Below are 23,657 nucleotides of genomic sequence, written 5' to 3'. Positions count from 1 at the left end.
ACTGTCAAGAGATGGGAGTTGAACTCAGGACCCCTGATTCCAAATCTAGTGTTTTGTCCAGTATACTGTATTTGAGAGTGTCCCATTTTCAGAATCAAACAAGTCATAAGCTAGAGTTGCCATAATCCATTGTAAATGTCCTTTCAACTTTTTATATTTGATATTTTTACATTTTAAAATTACATTTTGATTAAACAGCTAATAACTTCTCCAAGACAACTGATTATGAACTGACTGCTATATACTGAACCATACATTTCCTATATAAGAAAAAGTCTAAAGCATACATGTATTTTTTTCCTGCTACTGCTGATTTTTGCTGCTTATGGCACTTAGCACCTTCTTATTCTCTTGAATATACTATATTCTTGAGTCTGGAAGTTCTTACACTTCAATTTCCTGACTATTTTCCAACATGGTTTTTCCTTCCCTCTTCTTTCTCCATTTTCTCACTGAAGTCACAGAGCATCACAATATGACAGCTTAGTCTGAAGTATCTTGTGAAATTCTGAATAGAGTCTTAACTTTTCTACTTCATCCTCCATAACAGATGGTAGTATGTCCACTGCAGTTATCTTCTTAGTTGTCTTATTAGCTTGTAATCATTCTGAACCTAGCAATGTGAAATGACCAATTATATTTCATTACTGATTTTGGGTCTCTTAAGGGAATATGTGAGTCAGTCTTCCCTCTATCTGCAATTTCTTTACAGTTTCTGATATGTTTATAATGAGTGTCTATAATGGTCCATTTAACATTGAATAAAGATTGTGTATTAAGAATAGTAATGTTTAGATAAGGTAAACTCCTCTCTCCCAATACATGTTCATTTTGGAGGAAGAGAGATTCTTTACCACCAACTTTCTAAGACAATCCCCTGCCTTCAAACCTAAAATGTAGTTGTAGTCCTTTTGATTTGAGCAGACCATTTAAGCTAGCATCTCAGTTTTTTCTCCTGTAAAATGAGTGGGTTGAATCAAGCCCCTTCTCAGTTCTAAAAGTAAAAACCAGTATATAGGTGATCCTTTTGTTTCTTTTCCTTTTTTTGCTTTTGTAAACAATTTTCTTTTTATTTTTTAAATTTAAACAGAAGAAAAATACAAAATAAGGAAAAGAAACATTATAAACTGAAATATTAAAACTTAAATACAAAATAAGAAAAAAAGCATTGTCATGTACATGGCAGAACGTAAGAGGAGATTGAAAATAACACAGCAATAAATTTCCTTTTCAAGAAAGTCTATATAATAAATACTGTACATTGTGTTCAGAGCTTTCCATCTTTCCTTTGTTTCCTTGTAACTTTTATGGTCTCTGCTGTGTGCTTTTTACTTTGCTCTTTTTTTGCCCCTTCTCCCCTACCCTCCAATCCTTTTACACGATTGGTGACGTAGATCAAAATGATACAAATTAATTTTGATTTTCCTACAGAATATTGTAGAATAGGCGATTTGTGTTCTTGTATCAAGGTCTGATTTTGTATACAAACTAACACAAACCGTATAGGTATCCAACCATAAATTTTATATGTGTGGAGTAAAGCGCTTTTAAAATTGTATATAAATTAAGGGTCACATAGTATCTAGTCACATACTTCATATTCAGTATTTTAGTGAATTGCAAAGTTACTCAATTCATGTTTCTTGCCTGATTTCTTAAACAATTCAGAAGACTGAGGAGTGCCATTAAGGTTGTTAAATTTAGAAAGTCTTCTAATGGGAAATTTTAATAGACATTTGAAGAGACATTTAAGACCATATGATGGCTTGAGTGGAAAAGGGGGAAGGCAGCAGACAGACAATCCTGTGATGTTTAATTTGCTTTTCTATTGTAGTTTTCCCCTGACCATAAATTTCTCTGTAACAACTTAGGCTAGACAGTAAGTCATTCTTTTACCATGGAAACAAAGTTCTTTTTCCAATGATATATATAGGTAGTACTGTTAGCTTCACTTTTTTACTATATTTTGCAAGGCATAATTTCCTTTAAAATGTGTGAACCATCCTTTTTTTGTAGCAAATATTTTCATCCTTTAAAACTCTTCTACTGCTTGTTACTTCATATGGTCAAAGTCTTGGAGGTTTGGGGTGATTTGCACCAAGATCACAGGAGTGCTGGGTAGCATGTGTCCTTCCATTCTGGCACTATTTCTCCACTTTGCCCCTGTAGTAGTGGATTGTTTCTTTAGAGACTACTTTTAAAACTCTTTTATTAGCCATAATTACAAATAATAAGGCTTTAAGTAACTCATCTCTTTCCAATAAAGCAAATATATTAGAATTAATCCATCTTACAGTCTTTCAAGTCTTAAGAAGTTCTTTATTTTAGTAACACAGTACTAAGTCACATTTTGGAGAGGCCATTACAGCCAGTTTACTAGTCACACAGTAAAGTCTGCCTTTTTACTTTATGTATTCCCCTTTAATTGCTGGGTTTTTTCTCCTCCTTCACTTTAAAATAGCTGCCCATTTCTTCTTCTGTTGCTGCCATTTGCAACTTGAATCAAGAAAACCCAGAGAGAGATTTGTGTTGATGGTGGGTGAGAGAAAGAGCTATTTGGAAGGAGCACATTAAGGAATAAACTAACTGGTAAATGTTGTAATCATATGGATATAATTGGTTGATTTTTAGCAAATAGGACTCTCGAAAATGTTGGACTGCCTATACTATTGTGTTGTTGTGTTTGTTCTTTGTCCTCGAAGAGGACCATGACATCAAGATAATGATATGACTTGCACTTGACTTTGATTTGAGAGAAGGAAGCCTGTGCAAGGTCACCAGCCTCACTTTCTCCTCCAGAGCCATCTGGATCCAGTGGCCAGATATTCATCAGGACTACTGGAGATGGCCCAGGATGCAATGGGAGACCCTAGCCATTTTAGGCTAAGGTCTTATCAGATTTTGACTTTGAGTGAGATACACCCATTCAGTGAACAGATCTCCTGGATGGACCCTTTAATAATAAAAAAAAAAATCAAACTGGGAGGGGAAGACATTTTCCTCAAGGTATCTGGGTAAAAGAGAAACAGTTACTATTTAGTATAAGTAGTATTGGGAATTCTGGGAATGTTCAAGATAAAGGAGGAATAGTTCATTTTAAAGGTTTTCTGCAGGAAATTACTTTTAGGGCATGTTTTTAAAAAGAGGGGAAGATTAAGGTTATCGGCAGGGCTCCATTTCAAAATAACATGTACAAAACACAGTCCGTTACTTTGTGTCGCTGTGGTGGTGGTGGTCATGGTTATGTTGGGTTACCCAGAGAGAGGAAACCAATGTATTATATACTATGTGAAAGAGGGTGGGGTCAAAGAACCTGGGTAATAATGAAGGTCCTAGTTCTGTCTGATCTTAGCCAAGGTTGCCTTAGGCAACCTACAAAATGTCAGAAGAAATAATTTTACCTGATACCTTAAAGGGGCTAAACCAAGGAGCTAACTTTTTTAGTGCATGATCTTTTAAACCCAGTTCTGTTGCCAGCAACAACCAATTCCAGACAATTTCTATGAAGCTGAGGACTATTGAAATCCAGCAGGCCATCACTTGTGGGCTTAAGCATAACACTAACTACTGTTTCCTTCTTGCCAAGTAAAAGCCCTGAACCCCTTGTCTTTTGTGGGGCTACTCATTTCCCCACCTATGTCATAGACCCTTATCATTAATGCTTTGGGTGCATCAGAATGCTCAATTTTGAGGACTGATTTGGGGTTCAAGTGCCTCTTCTTTGTAATTTTGAAAATACTTTCATCTTTCCCTGGGTATAGAACCTATATTCAGCACTAGGGCTGTTTAAACTTTGGTTTACATCTTGTTGGTCTTTGGTATTACGTATCAAATGAAGTGAGAGTAGTACCCTATTTCATCTGGGGGCCAGGTGGAATAAGAGAGCCTTGTAAAGTCTATTAAATAATAGGAGTTACTGTTATTTCACACCAACTGATTGATAGAAGTTTTCTTTAGGAATTATCCAATGTAAACCACTTATTTGTAGAAATAGAAGTGTGTTTTAATATGAATGTTGGACCCTTATGAGCTAACTTAAAGTAGATGAGAAAATGAAGGAAATTCTGTTTGATACAACTTCTCTTCTCTCTTCTCCTCTCTTTCTCTGCCTCTCTCTCCTTTTCCTTCCTCTCTGTCATATTCCTTGTTCCTTTTGTCTGGGGTCTCACCCATTCCCCTTCTATATCATTCTCCTTTTGCCTTTTTCTCTCCTGATTGCTTACAATCTCTCTTCATTCCTTTCTCTTCCTTTAATCTTCTCTCTTCCATCTTATTTTCTCTCTCTCTCTCTTTCTCTCTCTTTTTCTCTCTCTCCCCAGACCAGAATCCGTAGAAGCTAGCCCTGTGGTAGTTGAGAAATCCAACAGTTACCCACACCAGTTATATACCAGCAGCTCGCATCATTCACACAGTTATATTGGTTTGCCCTATGCGGTAAGTGTCATGCACTTAAAAGTAATAATTTGACATTTTAATTTTTAAATCTGTTAGTTTGGGGAAGATATTTTATAAATATGCTTGGTTTGCATCTTAAAGTGTTAATTACTTTGACTTGATTTTGTTGCAGTAGATGAGCTTACAATATCGAAGGCTAATTGAGACTATGGAATAATTCAGAGATTTTGTTTCTTTGAGCAGGAAAAGTGGAAGAAAGAACAAAGACATTTGAATATTCATAGAATTATTAAAACCTAATCTTAAAAACAGAGCTTGACATCTAGTAATAAAATATGGGCACGTGGCAATATTTGTGACATTGCTGCAAATTCCGGTACAGGCTTCATAGTATTTCTGCTCTTTGCAGAGCTAAAGGGAGAGATTTGTGACAAGTGGGAATGTTTTATATTTTTTATTTTGAAGATAAAGTAGGGATAGTGGAATAATCTGGAGGCACTACAAAAAGATTATCTTTGAAAGAGAAGGAATGACAGTAAAATGTCTGGCACAAGTCAGTGTTTTAAATAGAATTTGACTAATTTTATACAAATAAGCGAATTGAAGTTATGGGATTGTATCTTAAAATAAATAACATTACAGCTTAGTGCATTTCAATATTCCAGTAAATAATATTGTCCTATTTGTGTTTATCCAGGACCACAATTATGGTGCTCGTCCTCCTCCAACACCTCCAGCTTCTCCTCCTCCATCAGTTCTTATTAGCAAAAATGAAGTAGGCATATTTACTACTCCTAATTTTGATGAGACCTCTAGTGCTACCACCATCAGCACATCAGAGGATGGAAGCTATGGTACTGATGTAACCAGGTGCATTTGTGGTTTTACACATGATGATGGCTACATGATCTGTTGTGACAAATGCAGGTAAAATATTTCCCACCATTACTGTATGTTTCACATAATTTCTTCTAACTTTGAATATTTAGTAACATGGCAGCATGGATAACTTATCACTTTAAAAGAATCTCTAAATTATATGTGATTTTTTTTTTTAAAGTGGGAAGCCTGCCACTATTATAATATTGCCTATTTTGCTCCTAGCAAAAGGCCTTATGAAACAGCTATAATTAGCTCTACTAGCCCCATCTTTAATTGACTAACAGGTGACTGCTTCCAGACTTTGTCCATGTGGCAATAGCCTAGAACCAGTTTAACAACAACAATAGTATTTTTCACAGCAGTAGGGACAGTTTGTGAATAGCACATAAATATTTACTTAAGAATATGTTTGTACTGTATAGTCAGTTCTTATTATCCACTTTGGGGGAATTATACAAAATTGATGTTTGTTTGACCTGACTCTCTCACCTCCTTTTGACTTGCACCTTGCAGCACTCTGGAGTCTCCTTGAACCAGAACCACAGTCTCCCCTCCCCCAACCCTGGTTCAGCCACCAAGAAAGGCCTCCTCCCCTAGAGAAGGTGTGATTGGGACAGAAAGTGGGTTTTTTTTTTTTTGGGGGGGTGGGTGGGGAGGATGGAGAAAGGGGATAGGAGCTCAGCCTGAGTCCATCCTTGCATGGGCTGGGGAACAACAAAAAGGCAGGTAGTGTGAGGTAGGATGGGAAAGGTGTATAGTTTTGTAGAACTTACTGAGTCTGGTCTTCGTAATGTGACCTTTTTATTTGAATTGAAATGGTGTTAATTCCCAGATATCAGGATTACAAATATTCAAATGTGAGTATTAAAATACATAAATACATTCCAAGTTAGGTTTTAGGATTTGTTTGGTTTTGTTGTTGTTGCTGGGTTTTTTTTTTTTTTTTGGTATTATTTGTGCTCTTGATCCCTTCCATTACCAAACACATACAAATCAAGAGTTAATTTTGTTTTCATTAAAAATCTAGTCTGATTCTCTTATTTTAGTGTTAAACTTTTGCATAGAAAGTAAAAATTCAGAATTTGACATTTTCCTTTTGTTAAAAGGTCTAACAGTTCTAAGCAAAATACTTATGTATGTATTATGGCATATTATGAAGCTGAAAATGAGAATTTCATTTTCTAAGATTCCTGTCCTTATGACAGATTTTAAAACAAATATTTAGGGAATCAACTTCTTGAGTATTTTTGCTTGCTTTGTCACTTTTAAATCAGCTGTTAGAAAATGTTTTTTCTTTATCATAAACTATGCTTCTATCAGCTTTCTTTATAATAGTGACTATTGTCTGGTTTCATAAACAACATGCTTTATGGTGTGTTCTCATTTCAGTGCCAAAATCTAGACACTTTTCCCATTTAAATTAGTCTACATTGGCTTGTAGTAAATAGCTCTTAAAGAATTTAACTATAATTAACATTAAATATATAGGTCAGTGATCTATTCTATAGATTATCCAGGCTATGTGATTTTTCTCAGATGATCTCAGAGAGTATTCTTGTTGATGTATATTTTTCTGACTTTTCTTTTTCCTCATTCACTTTTGTGCAGTGAGTCACTGCCTATGTTCATTTTTCAAATGCATACTTCCAGCACTGATATCTTATTCTAAGTTCAATCCTGTATTGAGACAATCAGTTGTCTCCATATCACCCTTTACTTGGGTGTCTGACTGACGATCAAAACTTACTGGGCCAAAAACTGAATGCTTTCCCTCCTCCTTCAAACAAGTACTGCTTGCTAACTTAGCTTTTATGATTAACTATACTGTTGCTCTTCCAGCCCTAAAAGTACAGGATTTCTCCTTTTGTTCCCCTCTTTTTCTCTTTTCTTTGTGTATCTCCTATCCCCTAATTCTAATCAGTCATCATCCTGCCCCATATTATCTCTAATTTATGGATTATAAATAATAAATGGATAACATTTATGCACTTATTTTCCTCTTAGTTCAGATATTGTTCATGGCACACTAGTTTTACTAAGACAGAAGTTGATCAAACAAATTGTTTAATAAATATAGTTGATGAAACTGAGTTTTCTCTGCAGGATGACCAAGATTTTTATAAATAAGTGCTGATATGTGTAAAAGTAAACATTTTGAAAAGAAATTGAGATGTTTATTGTCTGCAGTGTAGTTGTACTAAGTGCATTTGGGTGAGGTGATTAAAGAAAATAAATTTAACTTTAGACTTTTTGGAACTTCTCTTAGATTCTTTCTCCATTATTACTGTTTTTTTCCTAGTCAATCATCTTTCACTCATATGAATGATTTCAGCAGCCTCCTAACTGATCTTTTTTGCCTTCAGGTTTCCCTGCTTCAGATTATTCCCTGAATACTGTTGCTGGATTCTTTTATAAAGTAGAGATTTCAAAAACATATAGTAACTTTTCAGTATTGAGGAGCAAGAGGATGGTGCTCATCTAAATACTTCATTTTAAGAAGACTTCATTTTAAGACCTTACATGATTTTTCAGTTTCTTAAACTCAGATTTAATTGAGAGGAATTATTCACCTTATTCTCCTCCTGTCCCCAAAAGCACCACAATAACCTCTACTCTATCCAAGTTGATCGCTTTACTGTCTTCCTAATACTCTGTGTTCCTTTCTACCTTCATGTTCAGTCTTCAGTCCCTCACTTCTAGTCTTCCCAAGAAAAATATACTCATAGTTCAAGTTTTATCCTCTCCAGGAATTTTTTTTCTGATACTTTAACGGTCCATCTAGCCATCCCTGAACACCTATATCTCTTGTAGGTAATTGAATTTAATTTAGCAGGTGATTATATATGATCTTCTTTTATTCTGATTGTTTTTCATAGCAAGATTGTAAGCTCCTTGGGGGCAGGGATTATGTCACATGCTTTTAAAAATTCCTGACAACACTGCTTGGCACATAGTAGGTAATCATTAAATACTTGTTGAATTGAACTTCATATCATATCTTAAGTTTTGAGAGGTCTTTTCTAATAGTAATTTGTTTTCTTTTTTTTTTATTTTTTTCAAAGTGTTTGGCAACATATTGACTGCATGGGGATTGATAGGCAGCATATTCCTGATATATATCTGTGTGAACGTTGTCAGCCTAGGTGAGTGGTAGTATGTCTGGTGATATTTATATTAATGGTATTACTCACTTACCAGAAATCAGAATTCTGGACTCAAGAAGTTGATTTATTAAGTCATAGATTCACTGTACAGTATTACTAGAATGACACTACCTACCCCCAAAAGAACCCCCAAACTTCAGTGTGTCTCTCTTTGCTTTTATTTCTTTTCCCTGCAATATTTCTGTTAAAGCCCCAAAATGACCACATTAAAACTAGTTTTGATATATAAAGACCGTGCATACTTTAGTTTAATTACCACAGGCCTTTAGGAACTAAAGAGTCGGATAAGGCACACTCTACAAATCTACTGATCAATGTCAAATAGATTCTAGAATAGGTATATAATATTCCAGCAGACAGTGGGGTAAGTGTCTGATAAGAAAAACTTGATAGTTGAGTCCTTCGCTTCATTTACAGTGTGGCAGACTCTAGATGTTATTTGGCAGAGATATTTGGAAAGGCAAATAAATTTAAGTGATAAAAGGAAAACAGTAAAAATTTTCTTGGATGATAAAATTATGTATTAAAAACTATTGAATTGAAGGAAATGAATTTTTAAAGGCTTTGAAGAATTACTATTTCTAAAGAGAACAAAATAGTAGTGCTAGCAGCTTAGATATTAGATTATTTGTTTTTAGAATTTTGATGAACATTTTTATTGTTTTTAGAATTTTGATGATTTTTTAGTGTAGCAGAATGTTTATTCAAGGTAATATTTAAGTACTATTTTATCCAAGTTGTTTTTCCTATATTTACTTTCTAAAACTTTGCTACATTCCTAAATGTTCATTTGTTACCAGCAAGGCACAAAATCTAGAGTTAAGCTTTGATTTTAAAATAAAAATCTGAATTAAAATAAAACTCACTAAACAGGGAGCCACCACATAGAAGGGCATGCATAGTGCATTTCATATGAAGCCAATTCTATAAAATAGGTTCTTTTAAGGCTTAGTATTTTTTTAAGCAGGTAAGTTTCATTCATATCAATACATATACATTATATATGTGTGTATGTATGTGTGTCTGCATATACACACACAGAGTAGTTTTGTAATGAACTAATTGTCTAATTTTTTTTTGTGTGTGTGTGTGTGTATGTCTGTGTATGTGTGTGTGTGTGTGTGTGTGTGTGTGTGTGTGTGTGTTAGGAGTTTGGATAAAGAGAGGGCCGTGCTGTTACAACGCCGGAAAAGGGAAAATATGTCAGGTGTGTAAAAATGGAAAGAAAAGTTGTAAAATTCTATGCTCTGCTGTGGTGAATGTAAGTCTCTTAGATTAAGAAAGATTAAGAAATGACATATTTGAAATACTTTCTATTAAGAATTAATTGATCTTTATTTTTTGTCTTGTTGAGAATATTTTAAATACACACAAGGGAGATATTTTGGCTTATCTTAAAGTTGGAACTATAAATATTCTTTATTATTGTGTTTCCTGTACTGGTTTTTTGTGCTGCCTTACTGTATTATCAGTTTTCTTTAAGGGTGATAAAGTTTTGGGGAAATTTTGTTGTTTTCTTCTTAACTCTCAAAAACTATTCGTTTTTGAAAATTAACTGCAGGTCTTGTTGGCCATGACCTTAATCATTTAAAACAACAATTCTCATCAAACATTTTGGGCTCAGAACCTTTTTATACTCTTAAAAATTATTGAGAACTCTAAAGATTTTTTGTTTATATTGATTATGTCTATCAATATTTATTATATTGGAATTAATAATTTTTAAAATGTGTTCATTTTAAAATAGTAAACCCATTATATTAACAAATAACATTTTTAATTAAAATGATTGTTTTCAAAAACAAAATAGTGAGAAGATTAGCACTATTTTACATATACTTTTGCAAATATCTTTCATATCTGGCTTAACAAAAGAGTTGGATTCTCATTTCTACTCATATCTACATATTCAGTCTGTTGCAGTGTATTATTTTGAATAAAATTCTGCCTCACATGTAGTTCGAAAACAGAGGAGTATTTTAATAGGCAAATAATGACTTAATATTATTATGAGAATAGTTTTAACATTCAGGGACCCTCTAGCAGTCCACACTGTGAGAACTGGTGGTGTAACATAATCAGTGAATATATTGAGATTCATGAGATCTTAAATAGCTTGACCAAAGTCACACAGCTAACAAAAATCCATATCTTGTGACTCCCAAGACCATTGTTCTTTATACTGTGCCATACTTCCTCTGATCCAAAAGTAAGGTGTTTGTATAATTTCATTTACAGAAGGATTTTAAATGAATCAATTTTTTTGTTTAATTTATATTTAGTATTTCAGGGGGAAAAAACATCTTTTATGCAAAGTGAAGTATGCTGCCTGTAGTACTATAGTAGCATTTGGGGTTAAAGTGGGAGAATGGTTTTTAAATGTATTCTTTTGTTTTAAAGAAATTATATAGTTTCAAAAACCTAGAAATGTTGAGAGCTTTTAGTTGATAATATGGACTAATCATTTCCTTTTTAGACATTGAGGGGGGTATTAAATTTATTGTTTCAATTTTGGATTTAAAGATGGTGATACCAGTGCAACAGAGAGTGGTGATGAGGTTCCTGTGGAATTATATACTGCATTTCAACATACACCAACAACAATAACTTTAACTGCTGCAAGAGTTACCAAGGTCAATGATAAGAAAAGGAAAAAAAGTGGGGAAAAAGAACAAAATATTTCAAAATGCAAAAAAGTAAGTTATGTGGGATAAATCTTGTCACAAAGAAAATTTACGTATAATTTCAGGAAAAAACCATAGGTATATGGCTGCAACTGCTTTATTAATTGAAAGACAATAATAATAAGTTTAACAGTTGTTTAAATTTTCCTGTGAAGGATTTTCATGTTAACTATATAATTTGGTTAGTAAGGTCATTTAAGAGATTAGTAAACACTAAAATGACTATAAGCCACTTTATTATAATAGCTTACACTTACATAGCACTTTAGGTTTTACATAGTGTTTATACGTTTCTAAGTTTGTATTTATAGTGTTAAATAATTAAGTTTTATAATGTTAAGTGAGATTTTTTCACAGATATTGCATATCAAATTTGTGTTAAATATGTAGAACTTTTGTAGGTCTTAGTAATCATTCTGGAAAGGTTTCTTTTAAAATTCATTCTTAAAATGGCATCATCACTTTTTGGATTTCTCTTCAGGTACCCAAGTATTACAATATAGACATATATCTTTTATATTAAAATTTTAGTTTTATCATTGTCAGAATTTTACTTTTCTAAAAAAATCTCACGGAAAAATGTTTTGACCAGTATAAGTTTATATTCATGTATATGTTCCCAAATACTTTATTTAATTACTTATCCAAAGCCTTTATATTTTACTATTTATACAAAGGCATAATTTAAGGTGAAGTTCAGTCAATCTTCATATATATTTTACTTCAGGTAGACTTGGAGAGGGTTGTTGCTGACTCCACTATGTAAAATACCGTGATGTTTAAAAACAAGGGTATAGAACTCTAATTTTTGTTGAGATATTCTTGGCAAATTGGGGGTAAAATTGAGTATATTTGGAAGAAAATAATGGGTTGTGGGTGGTTTTTTAGCCTAGTATTATTTATGGTTGATAAATATGAAAGCAAAAGTTCTTTGAATAGTTGATGTCTAAGGAAAGCAATAAAAGAAATCTACACTTGTAGTAACCTTTGTGATTTATTTATACTTGATGTTTCAAAAATTGAAAATCTGAGAGAAGTTTAAAACACTAGAATAATGTAAAGTTAACCATTTTGTTCCTTTTGCTATTCTTTTTCCTTCACTACCTTTAACTGTAAGCTCTTTTTCAAACTCAACAAATTCTATTCCTTGCCAAGATCAGTTCTTCCTCTTTTCTGACTTCTGTCTCTATCAGCAATACCTCCAGTTCTCTGTCATTCAATTTTGGAACCTTGAAGTAATCTTTGATTGTGTCCGTTCATTTTCATAACCATTTAGTCACTAGATTCTGCTGCATTTTCCTTTTGAAATATAGTGTGACTATTCATCCTTATTGACACTTTGCTAGTCCAAGCCTTTACCATCTAATGATTGCTGCAATAGCATTCTGGTTGATATTCTCAACTCCATTTTTTTTCATCCAATCCATTCTTTATTCTGTATCCCTAAATATATCTTTAATTTTATCACTCTTGTTTAAAAGATCCATTTTATAGTAACTTCAGAATATTTGACCTGGGACCTCCTATCATGTTCTTCAAAGTCCTCTGAAACATAGCTCACAATTATTTGGCCATATGTAATACTCCACTCTTGATTTTACACCCATTGTTCTAAGCTGACTGGTCTCCTTTTCCAGGAATATACCATGTTTATTCTTGCTGCAGTGGTTTTGATCATGTTTTTTCCCTTGCTTAGGATAGCTATACTTCTCCCTCTTGCGTATTTGAGTCCTGCAGTTTATGCCTAATCTCTGTGATGCCATCTTTAACTAATCTAACTCTCAGTTATCTCATTTCCCTCAAAACGTAGAATATAAATAGTTTGTGCCACACAGTTTAGGATTTAATTATATTTTATCCTGTATTGTGTACAGCCATTGTTAGTCTTAATCCCCAATTAGATTTCAAGCTCCTTAAAGTCAGATATTAATTATGTCTTTTAGCTGTGTTCCCCACAATGCCTAGCATCCTGTAGAATACGTCTTCAGTGCTCTATTAATGTTTAGATTTTTAAGTTTGAATACATCTAATCTATAACATCTGTCTTTATTTTAGTCTTTTCGTGAAGGATCTAGGAAATCGTCAAGAGTTAAGGTAAATACATTTTTAAAATGCACACCTGTGCAATTAACCAGACGTTATTCAAAGTCTAATTAGTTTGTTTATCTAGAACCTTTACTTCTCCTTACGTTTATTATTCATTAATTATACTTTTACCAGAGGGTGTACTAGAGACATAAAAGATTTCCAAAGTTAATAGCACTATTTAAAATTCAGTAGGAGTAAAGAGAGAATGGTGTGAGCATATTTAAACTTTTAGCTAAAATTAGTGGTGGTATATTTTTTTGTCGCCTGCATATTCATTACCCATATTTTCCCTGTCTTATCACAAATAGTTGTCATTTCAATCACCAAATAATCAACTACACAGAATGTGAATTTTGTCATCTTTTCTTAAATAACCTTTTAGCAAATTTAGTCATTTACTTTGTTTTTTGATCTTGAATTAGTTGTAATAGATTGGACAACAAGTCTCTACCCACCTAGCACAGAGTGAATGTAATAACTAAATAGTAATTGCTTCTCTTTTACCCAGGAACCATAGGGTCTTCCCCTCCTGGTTTGATTTTTTTTTTTTTTAACTATTATTATTAAGGGGACCATCCCTTAAGTAACTTAAAGAAGCCTGTTCATTGAATGGGTATATCTCACTCAAAGTAAGAATGTGATAAGACCTTAGCCTGAAAGGGCCAGGATCTCCCATTGCATCCTGGGCCATTTCCAGTCATCCTGATGAAGATCAGGCCACTGGATCCAGATGGCTCAGGAGAAGAAAGTGAGGTTGGTGACCTTGCACAGCCCTCCCTGTCTCAAACGAAAGTCAATTGCAAGTCATGTCATCATCTTGATGTCATGGTCCTCTTCGAGAGCGAAGGACAAATACAACAGTTGGAGTATGTACTCATTTTTATTTACAGGTATAAAATTACTACTTTGATTTTTAGAAAGTTCTATATGTCATTTGTAGAATTTTTTTTACAATTTTGAGCAAGACAACATAGGTTGATTTTTCTTTTTTTCCTCTTTTGGCCATTAGTAACTAGGGAAAAATATGTTTTTAGTGTATAATTTGAAATTCTAATGGGATATGGTGTAAAGAAGAGCCCATTATAGATTGACAAAATTGCCATATTTCTAGGTAGATAGACAACTCTGGACCCAGCTTTTAATCTATTCTGTTGTTGCACATCTTTAATTTTGTTTTAGTTTGAGAGCAGTGCTTCGTTTTTTTTCATTCTTAATATTAGTAACTTTAATTTTATATCAAATCTGAGTTGTGCTATAAGAAACACATTTTATTTCTTACTTTTAATTTATATGATGTATTTTTTCCTTAAATTAGATACCCTATATTGAAAATTTTGTATCATGTTATATCCATTTTAAACGGGCTGAAAGTTTTTGTATAAATCAGTTACATAAAAGGGGTATGCATGTCATTAATACTGTTAGGATATTTTAAGAAATTTAAAATATAAATACTTTTTGATTTGGTTATTCTTTGTGATCTATTTGTATCACCCTTAGAAGGTATTATGATAAATGTAGGTAAAAATTACAAATGTATGGAGGTATTCAAAGGTGTCATTTGTTTATAGTGCCAGTGGCAAAAACTTTTAAAAGCTATTAAAATATGTACAATATAGTCACTCAATATTAGATGGGGTGGTGTTGTATTTGTTATCTGGTAATTTTTTTTTAATGTGTTACAAAGCTTGGCACAGGATATTCAGTCCATGTGCAATTTTAAGCTTTTGTGTCTATCATAACTAAAATAAATTGAATGCTTTTCTCACTTCTAGTATGAGTTTAAAATCTATATAGTCCTACAATACAGTTTTTTACAATACTCTTCAATATTTCTTCACAGGAAAGAAAATATTTGTAATAGACAATCCTGTACAATCACTTAATATTGTAGTTTTGAGTCACTAAATAATATTTTAGATATTCAGAGGAGGTTTCTGTCATGCATACGCCTAAGTTCATAAAATCCATATTGCATGGTAAAACTTCACTAAATTCCATGTATAAATTCACCCCTTCCCCCATTTATCTTCCAACATTTTAATACACTGAAGGAGGATGAGTGTCTGTTTCATCTGCCATTTATGAATCTTATCTTGTCTGGCTATATAATTTAATTTCAACTTTCAGAGAAATGGAGTTTATAGGAATATAGCCAAGCTTAGAAACAATGTTCTCATCATGGTCCATGTTTGGGATCTTGACTATTTCACATTTGGCCAAGAGGTGTAGATTTCCAACCTTAGAATTAAATGCCTTTAAGACATTTCTTCAAAATACAACTTAGCTTATTAATCTTTTTTTAATAGAAACTTTTAGATAGTAACTAATAAAATTAGTTTGTCTCTTACCTACAGTGTACATGTTGATAGTTTTTCAGATCAAGTTGTAAAGAAATTGATTCAAATTTTAAGTGGATTTGTGATAACTTTTAAAGGAGTGTGTATGTGTGTTTGTCAGAGAGAGAGAGAGTGTGTAAGTGAGATCAAATACTGGAAGTTTCTGACACTGATAGGAACAGAAATGGCATAGTTGCCATTAGCTGCTCCACTATTACAGGTAGACATTACTGTCTTATTTATCTGTTGTTTGGGGCACACACACGACTTAAACACTAAACAGTTGTTATCCTGGTCTATCTTGCCCATATCCTTTGAACTTTACACCCTTGCTACGTTGTCACGATGTGCTAACTACTATGGTGTGATACTCTTTTTAGCAGTATTGCCTTAGGAAACAAAAATAATTTTCCTAATCTAATAGATGATTTCTGTGTTTACAGCATATTCTCATGGATTATTTCTGTTTTTATAGTATGTAGGTTAGCAATTTAATTCCTGTTAAGTACAAATGTTATAGTAAATTTGCTATGATTTTTCCCCCAGGGCTCAGCTCCAGAGATTGAGCCTTCTGATGGGTCAAATTTTGGATGGGAGACTAAAATCAAAGCTTGGATGGATCGTTATGAGGAAGCAAATAATAACCAGTATAGTGAAGGTGTCCAGAGAGAGGCACAAAGAATAGCTTTACGATTAGGCAATGGAAATGATAAGAAGGAGATAAATAACAAATCAGAATCAAATGCCAGCAATCTGATCTTCAAACCCCCTGTAGAGGTAACTGAAAGATTGGATAAAAACTTATACCATTGTACTTTTATTTGCTAATAAAGCAATTAATAGTATTCATGTCTAAGCTGATTCTATTATTAAATTTAATTTTGACATTTTTTAGAGCTACATACAAAAGAATAAGAAAATTCTGAAATCTGCCAAAGATTTGCCTCCTGATGCCCTTATTATTGAATACAGAGGAAAATTCATGCTAAGAGAACAGTTTGAAGCAAATGGATATTTCTTTAAGAGGTAATTATTTAATTTATAATTGTTATTATTGTCTTTGTTTTCTTTAAGCTAACATAAATTTATCAATTTAATTTGGAATAAACTAAGTTTAAAATTTCCGACGTTTTTTTACCAGCACCAATTTATTTACAGCTACTTTCCCCCAATTTTCTTACTGGTTAAAATTGCCCATTTTAAAATAATAATGAAGGTAGATCTGTGTTTGCTAATGACTTGCTTTGTGATCTTGAGTAGATCCTTTCATTTCTCTAAGAGGATGTTAGTTTTTAAAGATTATGCAACAAAATTTGTCCCCACATTCAGATTCTCCATTCTACAGCTCCTGCCTCCAATTCTAGTTTACTGACTGGACTTCTTGCCTTGGTGTCTGAAAGGTCATACAGTAGCGTTTTTGTCCTTAATTAAAACTATATATTTAGCTGTAGGCCTTGAGTAATGGGTTTGAAGGCTCAACTATCCAGGAACTATTTTTTATTTGTAGTTTAAATTTTCATTGTGCTTTGATTGTTTTACTCTATTCTTGAGGAAAAAATGAAAAAAAGGTTGAGAGCAATGAATGCATTGCTCTAAAACCAAGTTTCTTCAACTAGAAACTGTGAGAGGGTTGGATGAACATAAGTTCTAAGGTCATTCAAACTCTTTAAGATGATGAGGTTATATCTAAAGGAACGCTTTATAAAAAGCAGTTTAAAATACTTCACTTTTATAAAAATATCTCTTAATGGAGTTTTGCCTATCTTCTAAGTTGTTTTAATAACCAAATTAAAATAGTATCTATGGAAAATAGTGTGAGAGAGGAGGCTATTATAAATAACTCTTGGTATTTTTTCTTGTTAGTTGTTTTGCTTCTGTTTGTTTATTTTGAGACTTTGTCTCTTGACCTCAATGAAATAGAAGTTCAGGAGCCACTCTTGGACCCGGTATCACTAAGGATTGACACTAGACTCTTGAGGTGCATCATTTCTAATCTGGGCCTGTTTACTTCCTTAGGCCACTTGTCAACCCCCTGTTTCCCAGGGGTTGTGCTATATTGATGCTTGACATCTGATATGACCAAGTCCTCTATAGCTCTGAATTTCTAATATCAAGAGATCCTCCAGATTCAGCCTTGCCAGTAGCAGGGATTATAGATGTGTGGCAGCACACCTAGCAGGGATCCTCACAAAAGCTGTATAGTTCTTTCATCTCATAAGCACTAACAGCATGGAAAGATGATAGTAGAGGTTACTACCATCAATAGACCCTAATCATATACTTTCTAAACTGAGTAGGGCAAAATCTGGCATTGTTGACTCTCTTCTATGATGGTAGCAAAGAATGAGAGTCACATTTTGACTCACTTTTCTATTCTGATTCCCCTAAGCTTTAGTGATATGTAATTGTATGCAGTTATGATTGTTTTGGGTTTTATATACTACAGAAGTGTAGAGGTTCAGATTCATTGGCAGCTATCATCTCATTAACTTCTCAGAATTTCAGTAGGATATAGTTGCATAGGTTCCAGGTCATTATTTGTTTCTTGACTATTTTAACCAGTAATTAAGTTTTAAGTCCTGGGTCCTAGCTGACACCCACTCATATTCAATAAACATTTCAATGTTTCTTTCTTATATGTGCTTCTTAATTACAAGATTTGTTTGACAGTTCCATATAAAGAGATGTGCCATGGCTTATGTTGCATATGTGATCTATAAAGTCATTTTAATTGCACTAAAAAGTTGCAATGAAAAAATATCCTGTGGTAATTGCTTCTTCAACTGGGGTGTCTGTGTGTCTCTGTGTCTCTGAGTGTGTGTCTGTGTACATTCATACTTCATCAGTAATTTACTCTTGTATACTCTGGATTTCCAGATGTGTGTTTTGCTTCAGATAAAGTACATGTGTATGTATATCAATCGTACAATCCGTTATAATTAACATTACCTTATGGCTAAATTTACTAGAGCCGTTTCTACATTCTAAGAGTTTTTATGGAGAAAAAAAATTATTCTACGTTCTTGGCAGTGCAGAGGGAAAGAATTCATTAAATATATGTTTATTCTTTCATTTTCCTCATTTTTTTTCCTTCCTCCATGTTGAACATAAATATGTTTATTCTTTCATTTTCCTCATTTTTTTTCCTTCCTCCATGTTGAATATAGACTACTTAAGTTAGAGTTTCAAAGTGTATCCATCAAATCCAAAGATGACACAAGAGAAGGAAGATGGCTGATGTGTTAATGATAGGTTTTTGTTTTATGTTTCATGTTTCTTTTTTAATTTCTATACGCAAAAAAATGTGACTACTAGAAACTTACTCATCCCACTGAAATGAACCACCTCACCCTAATACTCATTATGACTATTATTTGAACCTATGCTTTGATTTTCCTTTGCAGTAAATTAGATCTAATTAGAACATGAATTTTTGAAATTTATTAATTTGCCATGTTAAAAAGCTAGTGAATGATAGCCATTTTTCCTTTACAGGCCATATCCTTTTGTTCTGTTCTATTCTAAATTTCACGGGCTAGAAATGTGTGTTGATGCAAGAACTTTTGGAAATGAGGCTCGATTCATTAGGCGTTCCTGTACACCAAACGCAGAGGTAGGTTGTTTTTGTTTAAATACAGAGGTAACATTTTGACTCCTTAAAATCAATCTTAAATGACCAGTTTGCTGTTGTGCAGCATTTTCCTCAGCTAAAAATGATATCTTATTTACTATATAGAGATATGTGTGACCTTTCACGGATTTTTTTCATTAAAAAGGTTGTGATGTCACCTTTCCTTTAATTGTGCCTTTTCATCTTTTAGTGCTCTCACAAAAATACAAGGACACTTGTGTGCTAATTACAAAGAAGCATATTTATTCTATGTCATCTAGTTCATTCTATGTGAAGTTTGTGATCTGATTTGGTACCTTACCAGATGGTAGCAAGTAGCAAGCATAGTATAAAGAAGGGGGAGCCACAGGACTTGGAGTCAGACAGAACTGGGTTCAAGCCTTTGCTCTTCCTCTTACTACTACACCCTGACCTTGTAAGTCATTTAACCTATTAGCTTTAATTTTCCTCTTCTGTAAAATTGAGGAAGTTGTTGAACTATGTGATCTGTAAGATTCTTGTCAGTTCTAAAATCGTAGGTACTATGTAAGGACAAAAACTACTTAACCATTTAGGCAAGAAGATTTTTATGGTTTACATAAATAGGTTTTCTAAGTGTCAGTTAATTAAATAAAATTACTAATTGTGATTATACTAATAAGATTGATTTGTAAGCCAGCATAAAATCAGGTTCATTATTTCATTAAATTTCAGTATCTTCAAGGAACCTAGCATAATGAATGGACATATAGATTTTTAATATAATTTCTTAAATCAATATTATCTAGATTATTTTATTTAGATAAAAATATTTTTAAGGAATCATGGACTAAACTTCATTTTTGTTTGCTCTCTAGGTGAGGCATGTCATTGAAGATGGAACCATTCATCTTTATATTTACTCCATCCAGAGCATTCCAAAGGGAACTGAAATTACTATTGCTTTTGATTTTGACTATGGAAACTGGTACGTGTAAAAGTTGCCATTTTGCATACATGTTTTTTAAATAGTCACAGGACTTGAGTAATGAACTATATGTAGTTACTACTTACTGTTTCTAATGTAATTAAGATTTTTTTAATGATGCGTTTCACAAAAGTGCGCCTACTCTTCTATTGGTAAAGGATTGAGGGATAGCTTTCTCAATTATCATTGCTTTAGTCATAATGAGGCAAATTTTTATTCATTAAAAGTTATTTTAGTAATTAAAAGTAATTTTGGATGTGTAAACAGTCCTTTTTTTTTTAATCCATAGACAGTTATCATTCTTTGATATACCATTAGCTTCTGAGAGTGATTTTTTTAGGTTTTGTTATTTGTTTTGTGCATAGAAGAAAGGCATGAAAGGATTTAGATTACTTGAAAAAGGTGGTTCCTCTAATCTGTTAAACATCAACAGTCTATTGATTTTTGTTCTATAAAAGCCATTCAGAAAGGGAAAAGGCCATAAAAATTTTTATCCAATACGGTATCTGGGAATGGCTTACCTTTCTTTAAAAGAAAGGAAAGAGTGGTTAATTCTATTAAAAATACTTTAAACAGAAATACTTTAAATTACTTTGCTTTCTAGTTTTAGATGACAGTAACCATAAATTTTTTTCAGTCAAAAAAAATCTTGTCTTTTAAGAAAGGTGAAGTGGAGAAGGTAGTATTTCATAGTATTTCATAGGCTTTGGCATAAGGAAGACCCACCTCTAACTCATACTGGCAGTGTGACTCTGGACAAATCACCTGATCTCTCAATGCCACAGGCCACACTCTAAGATTATATTGCAGAGAAAGTGCCCATCTACACTGGTAAAATTAAAGCCTCAACTGAAATTTCCTTATACTGATAAAATCCCAAATTGAGGGCTTCCCTCTCCCCAAGTAAATCAAGTGTCCTGGGGCTGACAAGTACCAAGGATTGGGAATTAAAATACTCCATATAAAAATACTATTAAACCAGCACACAGATTCTTTGGGATACTTTGTTAGTGGGGGATAAAGCTGACTTATTAAGGGAAAGTCTAGGGATTTCTGGACTCTGCTACCATAATCTCTTAACTGAAAAGAATTAAATCTCTGCCTTCTCCCCAGTTTAACTGATAACGCTGATGTCAGGTTGAACCTACAAATAATTTTCAGTGATTCTCTCATTTCTCCGCCACCTTAAATGTCACAGGTGAATGTGAGCAGAAATGGTACCAAAAAAAGGTGCTTCTGTTTTGTTTTTCTTTTTTTACATTTCCAAAATAATAGTAATGCAATCATATTTTTAATCTGGTGTTCTATAAGAACATGAGGTCTTGATAAAGCAATTCAAAGGTGACTAGCATCCCAGAATATGACTAAAGATTATAAAATAGTAAGGCTAAATGTAGATGTAGCTGAAAATCAAATTTCATTTTCCTCAATTTCTTACCTTTTTTTCTTATTCTGTCAAAGATTTCTTGTAGCTTGCATCTCCCCTTCCCAAAATGGATTGCTGACAGCTTCTGGAGCCTTTAGCTCAGGAGTATCAGGAATTGAATGGCCCAGTATTAAAGTATTATGCTTAGCCTTATCCCTCTGTGGTTCTGATATCAGATTCTAGAAAAAATGTGGAGCAAAACAGAACCCCAATACTGTTCCATTATTCACTGTCATAGTTGTCAAATTCTAGGGCTCACCATCTAGGTGAGCTATATCCTTTTTGTTTTGTTTTGTTTTGCTTTGGTCTTCCTTAGTTTCATGAAAATAAGGCTTCAGAGCAATGGACTTTAGCAGCAATTCACAAATAATAAGCATTCTGACTTGATGTACAAGGTATTGCAGAAGTCTTAATGTAGTTTTAAAACTATTAAAACTGAAAACTGCATTAAGACTTTTGGGATATCCTGTATATTTCTGTAGTGATAACAGTTTTCTCTACATTGTCTTTTGATTTGTTCACTCTGTTTAAAAGATATTTCTGATTTTTTAAACTTTGATCTCTTCTGCACTTAATTCTTTTGTTCCTCCTAGGTCATTATTTCCCAGGAACAGCTTCCCTTATGTGGGTCTAAAGAAGAATCTTGAGAATCTTTAAAAAAAAATTTTTTTTTAATGTATAGAACAAAATCTTGAATAATAAACCTTCTCCCATAATGCTTGTACTGTACTTTTGATTTAGTATTTTACTTAATGCTTTGACTAATCATATTTTTAAGAATACTATTAAGCTTTTAGTTTATGGGGCATATAAATTCTGAAGATAGTAATCAGGTGATTGGTATCAGGTCTAAACCGGATGGTTTTGACTATAAACTAAGGTTGGCAGCATGAGTCTGAGACTAATAGAAATCACATGTGCCAGGAGCTGCTTTCGAAATTGTAGCTGTTCTTACCAAATCCAGGACTAGGACTGGGCAGCTGGAAAAAATGAGAAATGCAGACCTGAGTAGCACTGACACTTAAATGTTTCCATTGATGTACACATCTCATTGACAAAATCCTGTTTTCCATGCATGGCACAGGCAGTTTAATCTCAGCCCACCATGTTAAAATGGAGGCTGAAATCCTCCAGTGAACAGTAGCACAAGGTGGTACAGTTTACCTAGCTTGTCCCAAAAATAGGTTTTTTTTTGTTAAAGTTCCCTTTTCTTTCAGTATCTCTTCTCTCCATTGGTGGTGATGAGTGATGGAGGCATGTCTGGTTGACATGTTCTCACTCCTTTGCTCCTGTCCAACTCAGAATGGGGCCTACATGGATGGCTCTCTCCAAGTTGGCTACTGAGTACCTGAAGTGACCTCAGGAAGCATGAGCCAGACATGCCACCATAACCCATAAAAATCTCCAGTACTACAGCAACCACCAGAAAATGGATTAACAAAGGAATAGTAAAAGAAGCTGGAACACTCTTTCCTGCAAAAAAAGAAAGAGTGCCCAGGTGGTGGAAGAGACCTGTAACAAGTTCTCAAAAGCCTTGGTTTTCATCTTTTTCAGCAAGGCTCAAAGGGTGAGGGGCCTGCTATTCCAAGAGCTGTCCTCTAGTTTGGGTAGGGGTGGGGCTGTTCTTTTCTTCAGTAACCATTTATTAAACATTTGGCAATAGTGCAGAAAAGAATATAAAGGTATTATAAAAGTACAAAGTCATAATAGGTACCTTTACATTTGTTTTATAGTTGCCTTTTCATTAAATGCATTCTTGAACATAGGAAATTTTGTTAGAACTTTAAATAAACCTCTATTAGTGTACTAAACTTTAAATCAGTATTGTTCATTTTGACCTGTTTTCTATTGCCTGTTTGAGCTCAGTTTTAGGAGTAATTGTGATTTTTGGCTTAATGTTTGAACTATAAGACATTTCCTTACCTTTACCAATTTAGAATTTAGCTATTTCTTTTTCAAGGCAAACTTGCATTTCATTTCTTGCAACCACATCTGTTGATAGTTTAACTGCACTAGTGTGACATCTAGTGGTAATAAGTTTTTGAAAAGTGTGGCTCTAAGATCAGGAAGATTATTTTGGATGTTTCTGTTATATTTGGAGA

General features: G+C 33.4%; 1 protein-coding gene across 13 annotated transcripts in view; it reads left to right on the top strand.

Annotated features, from left to right (window-relative positions):
• Positions 1–23,657, top strand: part of KMT2E (lysine methyltransferase 2E (inactive)) — an 87,528-nt gene that overhangs the window by 38,774 nt on the left and 25,097 nt on the right. For 10 of the 13 annotated variants that reach the window (XM_072653119.1, XM_072653113.1, XM_072653114.1 and 7 more), the window contains 10 exons: positions 4,320–4,434; positions 5,093–5,322; positions 8,340–8,420; positions 9,590–9,648; positions 10,965–11,137; positions 13,181–13,219; positions 16,099–16,329; positions 16,448–16,578; positions 19,048–19,165; positions 20,020–20,129. In XM_072653119.1, coding sequence (XP_072509220.1) covers positions 5,300–5,322; positions 8,340–8,420; positions 9,590–9,648; positions 10,965–11,137; positions 13,181–13,219; positions 16,099–16,329; positions 16,448–16,578; positions 19,048–19,165; positions 20,020–20,129 — 965 coding nt within the window. In that variant the 5' untranslated portion in view covers positions 4,320–4,434; positions 5,093–5,299. Of the gene's footprint in view, positions 1–2,461; positions 2,590–4,319; positions 4,435–5,092; positions 5,323–5,353; positions 5,880–8,339; positions 8,421–9,589; positions 9,649–10,964; positions 11,138–13,180; positions 13,220–16,098; positions 16,330–16,447; positions 16,579–19,047; positions 19,166–20,019; positions 20,130–23,657 lie in introns of those variants that run through there. The other 3 variants (XM_072653120.1, XM_072653118.1, XM_072653121.1) reach the window with 3 other exon arrangements.

This window comes from Notamacropus eugenii, chromosome 3 (genome assembly GCF_028372415.1).
Source record: "Notamacropus eugenii isolate mMacEug1 chromosome 3, mMacEug1.pri_v2, whole genome shotgun sequence".
NCBI lineage: Eukaryota > Metazoa > Chordata > Mammalia > Diprotodontia > Macropodidae > Notamacropus > Notamacropus eugenii.
Note: the sequence above shows the minus strand (reverse complement) of the source record. Positions and strands in the feature narration are given on the sequence as shown.